This window comes from Oryx dammah, unplaced genomic scaffold (genome assembly GCF_014754425.2).
Source record: "Oryx dammah isolate SB20612 unplaced genomic scaffold, SCBI_Odam_1.1 HiC_scaffold_25, whole genome shotgun sequence".
NCBI lineage: Eukaryota > Metazoa > Chordata > Mammalia > Artiodactyla > Bovidae > Oryx > Oryx dammah.
Window position 1 is genome coordinate 104,817,985 of NW_024070209.1, and position 12,924 is coordinate 104,830,908.

The 12,924-nt window shown below is 67.0% G+C and overlaps 2 protein-coding genes across 2 annotated transcripts in view; one reads left to right on the forward strand and one right to left on the reverse strand.

Moving 5' to 3' along the window:
- Positions 1-3,735: 3,735 nt before the first annotated feature.
- Positions 3,736-12,734, reverse strand: ANAPC2 (anaphase promoting complex subunit 2). Its single transcript, XM_040225581.1, has 13 exons — positions 12,569-12,734; positions 11,699-12,321; positions 10,420-10,552; positions 9,439-9,613; positions 8,999-9,118; positions 8,657-8,774; positions 7,895-8,076; positions 7,375-7,516; positions 6,983-7,058; positions 6,707-6,910; positions 4,536-4,665; positions 4,109-4,344; positions 3,736-4,006 (listed from the first exon to the last, which is right to left on the reverse strand). The coding sequence occupies exons 1-13, from the start codon at positions 12,674-12,676 to the stop codon at positions 3,794-3,796; spliced, it is 2,460 nt and encodes an 819-aa protein (XP_040081515.1). The 5' UTR covers positions 12,677-12,734; the 3' UTR covers positions 3,736-3,793.
- Positions 12,735-12,751: 17 nt separating this feature from the next.
- SSNA1 (SS nuclear autoantigen 1) overlaps positions 12,752-12,924 on the forward strand; it is a 1,731-nt gene continuing 1,558 nt past the window's right edge. Inside the window, exon 1 of the mRNA XM_040225749.1 lies at positions 12,752-12,909. Within this exon, the coding sequence (XP_040081683.1) occupies positions 12,752-12,909 (158 nt within the window). The remainder of the gene's footprint in view (positions 12,910-12,924) is intronic.

Sequence of the window (12,924 nt, forward strand, 5' to 3'; positions counted from 1 at the left end):
CCTAGCACGGCCCCATCCCCATGGTGGTCAGCTGAGGGGCCCCTGAGCCCGTGGTCCAGGAGATGTGGGGGGGGGGGGGGGGGGGGGAGGACAGCACTCCTGAGGAAGGGGAGGCAGTCATCTGCTCCTCCCGCCAAGGGCTCTCCCGGAACCTCAAGGAAATGCATGGCTGGGGCAGGGCAAGCGGCCCAAGTCCTCCAGTCACATGCTGCTTCTCTGGACTCGGGCGAGTCACAGGTCCTGTCTTAGTGTTTTCCCGGGGTGGGGCAGGGGCCCGGGCCTGCAGGCTTCACGGGACAAAGCAGCAGGCGGAGGCAGGGAGGAACTGGGCTGAGGCATGCAGGAAGTGCGGACACCCAGAGGTGTGGACCCCTGCCCGGAGGGTGGAGAGCCTGAGCCTAGAGCGGGCACCCCACTGAAGAGAAAGGGGGTGACCAGATGCGTGCAGGGCCCACCCCCCACCTCGGACACCCCCCGAGGGGCCCAGGGAGGACAGCACAGAGTAACTAAATACTGTTTAATTCCCCTCCCCCTAGCGCCCAGAGCCCTACTCGGGTCGGGGGGGCGGCTCCTCCAGGGTCGAGTCCATGGTGATGGTCATGAGGCCATGCTCTTCCAGGGGCTGCATCATGGGGACTGCCGTGTCGGGGTCCATGAGGTGGGACTCCACGTGCACCGTGCGCAGGTCCATATGGTCTTCCTGCAGCCCGAAGTGCCCCACCATCCTGCGCAACACGGCCCAGGTCAGGCCGGCTGCAGGCCACCCTGACCACCTAGGCCTCCACCTCCCAGGCAGCGGCCACTTCCCAGGGCGCAGCTCACCCTTGGGGCCCTCCCCTGGGAGGAGGAGGACTCACTCACCTGCTGTCCATGTGTGCAGGGCACGTTTCACTGGGGTGGGGGGACAAAGGTGAGGTGTGAGTCTGTGAACAGCTCAGCTGGCCTCCAGGCGCCCAGAGGTGCCTCCCTCCACCTCTCCCCAACCCAGTCTGGGAGACATCCTTCCCAAGCCCTCCTGCTGAACTCACCCAGTGAGACTGGGAGCCTGGGCGGATAGCCTGACCCACAGTCCCCACCCCCCCGGCCCTGGGACTCACGCACCCCTTGGCTCGAATGACACCAACGGCCACGATGACCAGGGCGCAGAAGCAGCTAGCACTGATGCCTGCCAGCACCACCAGCAGGGCGATGAGGGCCTCTCGGCTGAGGCCAAGGCTGCACTCGCAGTAGCCTCCAGCTGCAGAGACATGGCCCGGGCGGCCAAGGGCCCGCGTCACCCGCCAGTAGCTGACCCCTGAGCCCCGCCCCCGTGGCCCCCATGGCCCCCGGGCCTGGCTGGGGGAGGCCACACCTGCGGCAGGGATGAGCAAAAGGGACAGACATGCGAGGCCGAGGGGGCCGCCGAGCAGGCAGGAGTCGGGCTGGGGACAGGCGGCCATGTCCAGCCCCCGGCCCGCCGCACGCCTCTGGCTGGAGCTCGGCGGAAGGCGCTGACCTCACAATGGAGCTGTGAGGCAGGGAGGGCGGGGGCAGGGCCTGTCCTGGAGCTGCGCTGCCCCGGGCGCTGGGGGCCTCGGGGAACCCCGGGCAGGCGGCCCCAGGATGGACAGGGCCGGTAGGGCGGCCTGGAGTGCCCCGGCCAGATCGGAGGCAGGGCGGTGGCGGGGCTGCCCCGGCCTTGGGGGAGGGTGACTTCACGGGAGCAGTAGCACCTGTACTTTCGCCCCTGGGGGCAGGGAGGTGGTGGCCTGGAAAGCCGGAGGTCCACAGTGGGCAAGCCCCAGCCTCCGTTTGTCACGATGAGGGCTGCAGCAGCTTGGTGGCAAGAGGCTGGCCTGGGGTGCAGCTGCCGAGCGTCCCCACACTCCCCCCAAGACTGAGACGGGCAGGAGGCCTGGGCCTGGACCCGGCACAGTTTGCAGAACACCCTCGAGGAGCAGGCGGCTCTGAAACCACTGCGACGGCGTCGGGAGCTCTGGGTTAGCTGTGTTGTTAGTGAGAACTCGTGGCCAGCTCTGCGGTCTGTTCCCTGTGCAACCTTCCCACACACCAGGCAAGTGCAGCTCGTGGGAGCTCAAGGTTAACCTCAGCCCTTCCCCTCTTCCCCTAAGGACCTGCCAAGCAAACTCAGGCAGCAGGAGGAAATACCTGTCCCACACCTGACCCTTCAGGGCACTGGGGGCTGCAGCCAACCCCTGGTCACCGGGGGCCTCCCTGACCCTCGCATAGTGCCACCTCCTGGGGGCGGCTCCTGGCACACCTCTGCACCCGATGAGTGAGGCAGTGACTTGAGACGCTGGGTTTCACCACACTCGTGCACAAACCGAGTCCAGAGGGACTTGGAGCAGGTGTGTCCACACCCAGGGGCTGGCAATGCCACCCTGCCAGGCCGGTCCAGCCGGTTCCACCCAGGCTAGGACAATGAGGACAGGCAGGCCTGGCCCAGTGCCAGGCAGGAAGTCCTCTTCCCGCGGCCACAGCACAGACCCCCGGCAGGCCGCGCCCAAGGGGACACCTGCCGGCCTCTCAGCATCCGCAGACCGCTCAGGCTCTGTGAGGCCCATCACGTCTTCCTTCAAACCCCCGGGCAAACCCCGCCCTAGGGCATAAGGAGTCCTAGAGCGAGCTCCTGGTGGCCCAGCGGTCAGGACTCTGGGTGCCCCTGCCATGGCTGGGGTTCAGCCCCTGATCGGGGAACTGAGACTCCAGATGACCTGGTGTGGCCAAAAAAAAAGAGGAGTCCCAGAAGCAGAGCCAGCACTGGGGCCCTCGAGCAGAGCAGGACAGGCGGGGGCGCTGGGGTGCAGACAGAGGGAGCTGGGGGGCTGGGAGGCCCTGCAGAAGGGGGTGGGCAGTGCAGACACTTGTCCTGAAGGGCGCCTTTGTCACTTGGGGGGGCAGTGCCACAAGGCTTGAGTGGGTCCAGCCAGACAAACTGGATGAATGTTGGGCCGCGGTGCCCATGGTGCTTAGCACAGCTTGAAGGCCTCAGGCCTGGCACCAACACCCACCCCACTGCCTCCTGGGAGCTGCGGCGAGGCCAGTGCTGGGCCCCCAGAGTGGCTGGATAGGGCCTGTGCACAGCCCTGGGGGCAGCTGGCTTCCTGGGCCCAGCCTCTCCCTCGGGGGAACTGCCAGGCTCCCGGGCGCCCCCAACCACACCTCGGGCATGGAAGGCATGGGTCTTTCAGGAAGCACGCCTCACTGTCAGCCCCCAACACTGACTGCTGGACCACAGGAGGGATGCAGGCAGCCCCTTGCGCTGCAGACGCGAGGGGCCGCCTGTCTGCTCACCGCCTCACACGTTCTAACACCACCCTGGGGCCGCAGGAGGAGCCCTGGGGCTCTCAGCCCAGCACTGGGGGGCTAGACCCTCAGGCAGAGTAGAGGGAGGGGGACCAGAGTTCTCCCAAGGGTCAGAGGGGTGAGGTCAGGGCTGGGGGCCCTTGGGAGGAGATCCAGGAGGTCTGTTTCCCAGACGGCTGGCCCCTCATTGGCTGGAGCCACGAGCCTGACGTGGGTTTTTGCTAGCCACGGTGACTGGACACCCATGTGCCAGGACTCCTCCCGGCCTGGAGCCCACACAGGTGTGCAGCGCCACCTGCTGCGGGGACCCGCTCTGCCTGGCTGCGGGGAGGCCAGGGTGCAGAACCGGCGCACACGCCCAGAGTCGGCGGCGCGGGGAGGGCCTGAGCACGCGTCCCTGGGGCCACAGAGCCGACAGGACACAGAGGATGAAGAACCATCTCTTTACTCGCACTCTGGCGGGGAGCGGGCAGGGCCCGGCGGCGGCTCAGCCACAGCTCTTGGGTAGGCGGTAGACGCCGGCGGAGTAGACGAGCTGCTGGTCGCGCACCTTCCTCTGCAGGAAGCCCTGCAGTTCCTGCAGGTCGATCTCGGCCAGCGCGGGGCCGGAGACCACGAACATGCGCAGCATGCTGAAGATGCGCTCCAGCGACAGGCTCTCCAGGTTGGTCAGCATGGCCTGGATGTACGTCCAGAAGAGCTGCGGGAACCGCCGCGGTCAGGCCGGCCGCCCCGCGCCCCGCGGCGCCCCGCGGCGCCCCACCCCGCCCCCGTCCCCGCCCCCGCGGCGGGCCGGGCGCACCAGCAGCTCCTCCTCCTTCTGGTCGGCCTGCGAGGCCAGGCCCGAGTCGCTCTCGTCGTCGCTGTCGACCAGCACCATGTTGTCCCGATCCTGCGGCCGCTCTTCCTCCACCACCGAGAAGGTGCCGGCCGGCTCCTCGCGCAGCACGCCCTGCTGCAGCCACACGGACAGGCGGCGCCGCAGCAGCGCGGCCGGCATCTTCACCGCCTCACTCAGCTCCTCCAGGCCCCAGCTGGCTGCGGGCAGGCGGCGGGGCGTGGGCGGGCGAGCCCCGCTGTGTCCCTCACGGGCCCAGCTCGGCGGGACTGGCAGGACCTGGGGGAGGGGCTGGGGGCGGGGAGCCGCCCGGGCCCGCCCTCCTGCCTCGGGAGACGGGGCGTGCCCTCCTGGGGGTGTGACCGAGGCGGGGCGCTGCTGGGGAGCTCACCTTGGTCCTGGAAATACAGCAAGACCACAGCCTGCACCGGGGTGACCGCCACGGACAGGGTGCGGTCAGCCAGCTCCACGTCCATTGTCACCAAGCCCAGGGTGTGCTTCCAGCTGAGCGTCCGCATGGCCTGGGGAGGACAGGGTCAGCGCGGGCCGTTCGGCGGGTCCCGAACCAGCTTTGCAGCCTGGGAGCAGGCGGGAAAGGGCTCCCGGCGGGTAGCAGCTGCAGTGGCAGCCAAACCAGCGCCCGGTGGGCTTCCAGTTCCCTCCCCTCAGCCAGCAGCACCCAACAGCCAGGCCACGTGTCCCTCCGAGACGCGCCCACGTCTTGATCCCAGGATCTCAGACCGTGACCTGACCTGTGGATGTCGGCAGGGAAGACAAGGTCTGGGAGCGACTCGGACCCTAACCTGATAGACGGGTGTACCTGTCAGAGGGTGGGCGGTACGCAGACACGGGAAGCAGAGCAGGGGGAGGGACTCCTCTGCAGCCTCCAGGAGGCCTGCAGCCCCACCCAGCAGGTCCTACCACTCTGCCACCTGGTGAGCAGGCTTTTGTCACGGCCACCGCGGAAGGGTGGTGGACTTCAGTGCGGGCGGAGCGTGATGCTGGAGCAAGCACCTTTCCCAGAAACGTGCCTGTGGCTGCGGCGCTGGGGGAGGGGAGGACTTGGAACCTTCTGACCCGCCTGCTCGTGAAAGCTGGGGTTGCCCTGGGGAGACTACTGGGAGAAACCCGACCCCAAGGCCCCTTCCGGTGAGGCCTGTCGCAGCGCCGCTGGATACGACTGCAAGGCGACCGCTGAAGGAGCGGCAGAGACAAGCTCCGCTGGGGCAAGCAGGGCTGGAGGGAGGTGCGGGGCGCTGGGCTGAGATTCCACGTGAAGTGTGGGAGGTGCAGCCTGCAGCTTCCTCACTGCTCGTGTGAATCGAGGGGGAAACCGGAGGACCGGCGAGCCCGTGGCCCTCGGAGGAAGAGGGGCCTCTGCACACAGACCCTGGGAGAGGCCGGGCAACACGAGCCAGGGCCAGAGTGGCGCACCCACAGCAAGGAGCCAGCATGAGGCCGGAGGCTCCTCCCGGAGCCTGTGGAGGCGCACGCCCTGCTAACACCCTGACCTGAGCTTCTGCTGGCATCACAGATGTTCGACAGCTGCTGCAGCTCAGAAAACAGCTGTCAGGTTTAAGGCGCCTGTCTGTCGTCTTTGTTACGGCCGCCACTGGGGACACCGGTAGGGTGACTCTGGGCCAAGCGCTGCTCCCAAGTCCTGCAGCCCCCACGGCTCTGAAGGGGGCGTGACGCTGAAGCTCTCCACGGTCGGCAGCTGGCCGGGTCCTAACCAGGCGCTGCGGCTCGGAACCATGACCTTTTCAACCCCAACTCGGGTCTGCAGCAGGGCAGCTGTGTGGCCAGCAGCAGAAGCCATGGCTACCCCCGTGTGTGCGGCGCCGGCCTCGGGCAGGAGACCCGCTGCAGAGAGCAGAGGCCCCCCCCCAGGTGCCCCAACACCCAGCTGGAGGACGCACCAACCTGAGAAGGGGGCCGTGTCTGAGTCCACGTTCGGACCCAGGGGGACGCCCCAGAGGAAGCCAGCAGGGCCTCTCCTGACAGGCGCGCTGGGGCACAGAGGGAGGCTGGGGAGGGCCCCTCAGATGTCTTTAGCCAGGAAGGGGTGTGCGGGGCTGAGGCGGGGGAGCACAGGCGGGCTCCAGGACCCCACCCCCCGCCGCCCTCCCCTGGCTCTGGAAGGAAGCCCCTAGGATCAGCTCTCCGGCACCGAGCCTCTCCCCACTCAGGACCTCAGGTCCTCAGCCTTAACCCAGCCCGCCCCAGCACCGGCTCACAGCAAACCCAGAGGAGCCGCTGAACACCCCAAGAGAAGCCAGGAGACCCCCTGGAGACGGCCATGGAGGGGACACAGTGGGTGTCCTGGGCCAAGCACCGCTGCCAGTCCGGGGTTCTGAGAACAAGTGGGCGGACGCTGCAGAGGCAGCTCAGGGTCAAGACTCGCGCCAGCACTATCAGGCACAGCAGAGCATGGAGCGCGCACACACGCACAGACAGCACGTGCGCACACGCGGGCTCCTGGGAGAGTGCAGAGGGCGAGGAGCCCAGAGCACAGACGCAAGACTCGCCCAGGCGCCCGCGGCCCCAGCGGCGCGGCCCTACCTTCAGCTTCTCATACTTCCGACAGTAGACCTCCAGGGCTTCCCTGATGTCCTCAGGGACCTCCAGCTTCTCGTCCTTGAATGGCGGCCAGAACTCGCTGGACAGGATGACGGCATAGACTCCGAAGGGCGGCTGCTCCTCAGCGGGCCGCTTCTCGTCCTCCTCCCGGATGTTGGCGTTGATGCGGCGTGAGTCCGCCATATCCTGGGGAGACGGGCCTCCTGAGGGTCTGGGCGGGGCTGGGACCAGGCGGCTGCGTGGGGCCCGGGCACCCACCTTGAGCATGACCTCACAGAAGTGCATTGGGGCCTCGCCAAAGCGCAGCTTCAGCAGCTCCACGTTGCGGATCTCCCTGCAGGGACGCGTCTCTGAGGGGTTCAGCGCCCCCGCCTCAGCCAGCCCCTGCAGGGCAACACCCACTGCCCTGCGCCCCCGTCCCTGGAGCAGGGACGTCCCTAGCCCGGGAGGCCAGGAGGGAGCCCCGGGAGCGGCCACTCCAGGTTCTCCGGCCGTCCCCAGGCACCCGGGGCAGTGGTCGAGCACAGGCTGGTCCCTGCCGGGCCGGGGACCGTGCTCGTCTCCACCACACACTGGAGCTGACAGGGGACAGCTGTCCCGAGTCAGGGCCACGCCTCCCCTGGACGCAGGGCATCCCCCGCAGGCCTCACCGCTCGGGGCTGAAGCTGAACTGGTGCAGCAGGCGGTCAGCCAGCAGCGAGCGGTATTCGTTGATGAAGAGGTCCTTGCTGCCATAGATGCTGACCAGCAGGCTGATGATGTCCGAGGAGCGCCGCTTGGAGCTGGACTTCCCTGGAGGCCAGGCACACGGGCGCCTCAGACATGGGGGTGGCGCCGTCTGTGCCGAGCAGCCTGCCCACTGCACCCCTGCGTGAGGCCTGGCTCTGGGTCCCTGGTGCGGACATGCAGAAACCTGCCCCTCCTCCAGCAGAAGCAGCAGGGCCAGGGGGTGGGGGGTGAGGCAGGCAGGGCACCCCTTAGGGCTCTGATGGGGGCCACCACCCACGTGGGCCCAGCCGGCCAGGGGGAGCACCCTGGGGAACCAGGCCAGGTCGGGCACGGACCAAGGACCTCAAGCTCGAGCACGTGCAGCGACAACCCAGAGGCCAGAGCTCCGACCCGACCGGGGCCCCCGCGACCCCGGGCCTCGCAGGGCTGCCCGACGCTGACCTGGATCTGCGTCCACGGGGTCGGGGACCCAGTCCTCCGGCTCGCCAGAGTCGTCCTCACTGTCCTGCCCGGTCTCCAGGCTTGCAGGGTCCGTCTTGGACAGCTCAACAGCCAAGTCCCCCGTCCCATCCGAGTCCCCGGTCAGCCCCGCCACGATCTGCCGCACTGTGTCCTCCCGTGTCCTGGTGGACACGAGCCCTCGCTGCCTGCTCCAGCTGACCCTATGACCCCACCCACCCCCACAGGCAGCACCCACCAGTCACATACTGAAGGCAAGGCCATCAGACTCCACTGCCACCCCCCAAAATTAAAAAGCCACCATTTTCTGCATCAGGGGCTGAAACGACAAGACAGATCCAGACCAGGCCCAGGCCATGCAGGGCCAGGGGTCAGCAGGCTCAAGTCTCTACTGCCCCAGGGGCTTCTGGTCGGCTGCGCTCCCTGGCCAACAGTCAAGAGGCTCTGTTCCTCGGGGTGGAAAGGCCAACACAAGACCCGCCCTTCCCATCAGCCCTGGGCCAGCTCGCAAGGAGGCAAAGCTGAGCCTGTGCGTCTGTCTGTGCTGACCTGTCCCTGGGCCTGCATACAGGTGTGGTGGCCAGCACTGGCAAAAGGAAGGTGCCCAGCTCGGGCTGCCTGACCTGGGAGGACACCTGGTGCCCAGGGGACCATGTCCTTTCGCTCCACCAAGGCCTGCAGGGGGCTCAGCAGCACAAGTGGGGCTGGGGGCCCTGAGGGTTCCCTCAGCTGCCCCGCGCTCACCGCAGGTACCGGCGAATGGGCTCACAGGCCACCTCCAGGACAACCATGGACGGGTCCAGTACGCGCAGCGCCTTGATGGCAGAGATGTACAGGGTGATGATGTCACACGTGTTCACGCCTGCAGTTGGGACAGGAGACCCCGAGCAACACGATGACACGGAGACAGACACCCCGGTCAGGTGACCTGAAGATCCCACTGCGACGTCACCCGGAGACCCCCGTGATCTGAGGCACTGGCTCCCCGATACCCGTACTGAAGAGTGGATCTGTCCTCACAGGGTGGGGCAGAACCCCGCCCCCCAAGGGCCACAGAAAGGCTTCCTAACCCCTCCCAGGCTCTACCTGGGTGGAGCAGCCGCGTCTCCAGGGCAGCCTTGAGGGACACGAGCAGCTGCGGCCTCTGGTCTGTCCTCTCCAGGCAGTACTTGAGGTCTTCCACAGCGGGCCTCGAGTCTGGGAAGTCTGTGGGGAAAGGGTGTGCCCTCAGACAGCTGGAGGGAGGCCTGGAGGGTGAGCGGCCACACCTCCACAGGCTGCAGAGAGGGGCCCAGCCTGGGGCCTGGTGTGGCCCCTGTGCCCTCAGGGGCCCGCACCCTTGAGCACAGCCACCCCGAGGGGCAGATGGGTGGAGCAGAGCCCAAGGGCCAGGGCAGAGCTGGGGGCAGATACAGCGCCTCTCCTGCCCAATGTGGATGCGGGGTGGGGCCCGGCTGTGCTCCAGACGCAGGGGTCCCGGGCTGCGGGCAGGGGCGCGGGCAGGGGCCCCCGGCGGGCGGGCTGACCCCGGATGATGCTGAAGAGCTCCTCGATGCGCAGGCCGGCGTAGACGCGGTAGAAGAACCTTTGCGCGTGGCAGCGCCAGCGCCGCAGCGCGGTGCCCGGCTCCGGGGACGCGGGCCTGCTGGGGCCGTCCTGCAGGAACACCTTGCCCAGCCAGCCGACCACTCTCTCGATCCACTGTCAGGAAAGCACAGCTGTGGGGCTCCAGGGCCCAAGCCCAGGGCAGAGGTGCAGCTACCTGCCGCGGGCTGGGCCTTGGGAACCCCAGGGACCTGTCCCAGACCAAGAGCACGGTGGAATCAGCAGGTGGGGGCCTGAAGGGGCCTCCCAGGGCCTCCCCCATGCACACCGGCACCAGGCTCATCTCTGACCACAGCGGCTCTCACAGGGCGCTGCGTCTGAGTGGACGGACACACCCTGGGGACCGCCCACCCAGCCACCGGCAAGACGGCCCGGACGGTCTGCTGCCCGGGGACAGCACAGCTATCCACCGGCCTCCAGGCGTGCTGCAGCCCGCTGCGGGGACCCTTGCACTGAACACCACCCCCGCCCCCAGCATCGCAGCGCACACGCGTCCTCAGGAGGCATGTGGCAGGATGCAGCGGAGTGGGGCGGGTGGGGAGTGAGGCAGGCTCAGAGCCCACGGCTGGGCCCGGCTCTCCCACAACGCTGTGCAGCCCAGGGCAGCCCCCCGGCCACGCCGCAACAGCATGGACGCCCCAAGGCCCCTCACTGGGACAGCCCAGACCTTGGGGCTGTCTCTGGCCATGTGGTCCTGCACAGATCTCAGGAAGCATGTCAGGCTCTTCCTCGCTGGCGCCAGGGTGGGCCCAGGATGACCAGCTTCCACCCAGCACCAAGACAGCTTCAGTCACCAGCAGCCTCCTGATTCACCCAGGTCACCACACTCTACCCACTTCTAAAGCCAAGGCACCTAGTCACTCTTGCCAGCAGCCTCTTCTCATCCGCGGGAGGGGCCTCACCTTGTGGAACTCGCGCAGGAAGGAGCGTTCGTACTCGCCCCGACAACGGTCCTCCATCCGCTCCCGGGTCACCTGGTGCAGGGTGCTGGTCACAGCCTCGGCGCTGACCCGCTCCAGCAGACTGAGCTTGTGCCTGGAGGAGAGCCCCACCCACGTCGCACGCAGTGCACACACCTGCTGCGCACCCTCAGCACAGCCTCCTGCAGCCCTCCCGCTGGGGCAAAACCGCTCCGGGAAACTCAAGGCAAAGCCGCTGAGATGGCAGCACCGGTAAGGCACCTCCCGCTCTCCCCAAGGGGTCAGCACCTCTGGCTACTGGGGCCAAGGCCTCGTCCACCTCCTAACAATGGCCCTCAAACAACTACTAGAGATGTCACTACTCTGGGCACATAAACACAGATGTAGCAGGCTCTGCTTCTCAGTGCTGATCCTGACCCACGATGGCAGAAAAGCCCAAGAGAACCAAGCTTCTGGGGAGCACGCCACACCGTCAGCCCCGTGAGAAGACTCTGACGGCTGTGCAGCTGCCACTCCATTCACACTGACAAAATCATCACGAGGGGCCACGGGACGTCCCGAGTGGTCCAGGGGTTAAGAATCCTCCCAAAGCAGAGGATACAGGTCAATTCCTGGTCAGGGAACTAAGACCCCACGTGTCGTGGGGCAACTAAGCGCACACGCCACAGCGAGAGAGAAGCCTGCGCAGCCCAGCAAAGGCCCCGCGCGCCACAGTCCAGACCCAACGCGGCCAAACGAGTGACAGGCGAACAGGTATTCTATACAAGCAAGCATTCAGAGAGCCGGGGACCCGCACGACAGGACCTGGGTCTGACAACAGAATCTTTCCCTCCTTACAAGACTAGAAAGGCCATCAGTTTGCCCAGCATGCTGGTCTAATCTTTGACTTGCTCTACAGTGAAGAAATAGCAAGCGTATTTTTCTCAATTCCAAGACAAACGTCATTCCACTTCCGAAAGCCTACAATAGGCACAGCAGAATTCTGCACAGCCCGGGAAACGTAGAATCAAGCAGTCTTAGCGTAAGCAGAGTACAAAGGTGAAATCACCTGAGCCAGGGTGAATGACAGACGCACCTAGGCAGGGACAAGCAGCATAACCTCAGAGAACAGACACATCCTGAGAACCCTTGGGAACCAGGGCGAGCGGCAGAGACCACCCCCACCCAGCTCACCAGCTCTCTGCAGGGGCTGGCTGGACCCAGAGGGGCAAGCAGGAGCCAGGAGGGACAGGAACACAGGACACGCAGGCCAAGTACTCACAGGACCTGGCTGAGCTGGTGGAACTGCTCCAGTGCTTGGCGGCACCAGCACTGCTGTTTGTCACTGCCGCACCCTGCGCACAGCGGGCTCTGCAGAAGGCGGTAGTACCGGCGGCGGGCATACCTGCTGTCCAATTCCCCCTCCAGTTCCGGGTCTGTGCCTCCTTCCCCCTTTCTCTTACTCTGCATGTAAACTCTCAAGAAGCGCCCATAGAGGCGCTGGATCATCTCCTGAAAAGCTCTGGGAGTGGAAAAGAACAGGACGCCCCGCAACGTGGTGTAAACCTTCTCCCGAAGCCCCTGAGCACCGGTGCCCATCAGCAAGCCCAGGCGAGTCCATTTCTCCAGGAGCTCTAGACTACGCAGGTAGGGATCTAGGCGGCTCTCCAGCAGACCGAAAGCATCGAGCAGCAACAGAAGGCACTGGGGCTCATCCGCACAGTTCTCGCGCTGAGAGATGGCATTCCAGAACTCGAGGGAGATGCTGGCCTGCAGGTCGGTCTGCAGCACCTCTACGAACCACTCCTCCAGGACCGAGTGCAGACCGTGGCCCCTGAGCACCTCCACCGCCGCCCGGAGCTCCTCCTCTTTTGGAGGGACGGCACCGCTGGTTCGGGAGGACGCCTGCAGTACAGAAAACCATGAGAAGGGGACGCAGCGCGGAGGCGGAGAGGGTGGAGACAGGTGAGGAGAAGCGGGAAAGGGACAGCGCGGATGGAAGGCCACGGGAACCCCGCCGCCCTTCCTCGCAGGGACGCAGGCCCACGCGAGGGAAGGGCTGCTGAACACGCAGGGAAGCCAGGACGGGCACCGGCGGGCTCGGGGCCCCGGGCACCCCGCGCCGGCCCGTCGCCCTCTTCTCGAGCCTCACCAGTCCCAGCGCGGCCGGAGGCACCAGCCCGGTGCTCACGGTGTTCCAGGCCGCCAGCAGCTCCTGCGCAGGCCCCGCGTCACGGCCCGCCTCCGTCGCCGCCGCCATCTGCGCCCACCAGTTCTCAGAGCCGCTCGGCGAGGCGCGCCGCGATGACGCCAGACTGGGCGCGCGCGCGCGACGATGACGCACATGGTGCGCCGCGAGAGGCGCAGGGGCGGTGACGCGACCGGGGGCGGGGCGAGCGGAGATCGTGCGCAGGCGCCGAGGCGGGGCTGCCGAGGCGGGGCTGCCGCGGCGGTTGGGGCGGCGGGGCCCGGCGGCGACCATGACCCAGCAGGGCGCGGCGCTGCAGA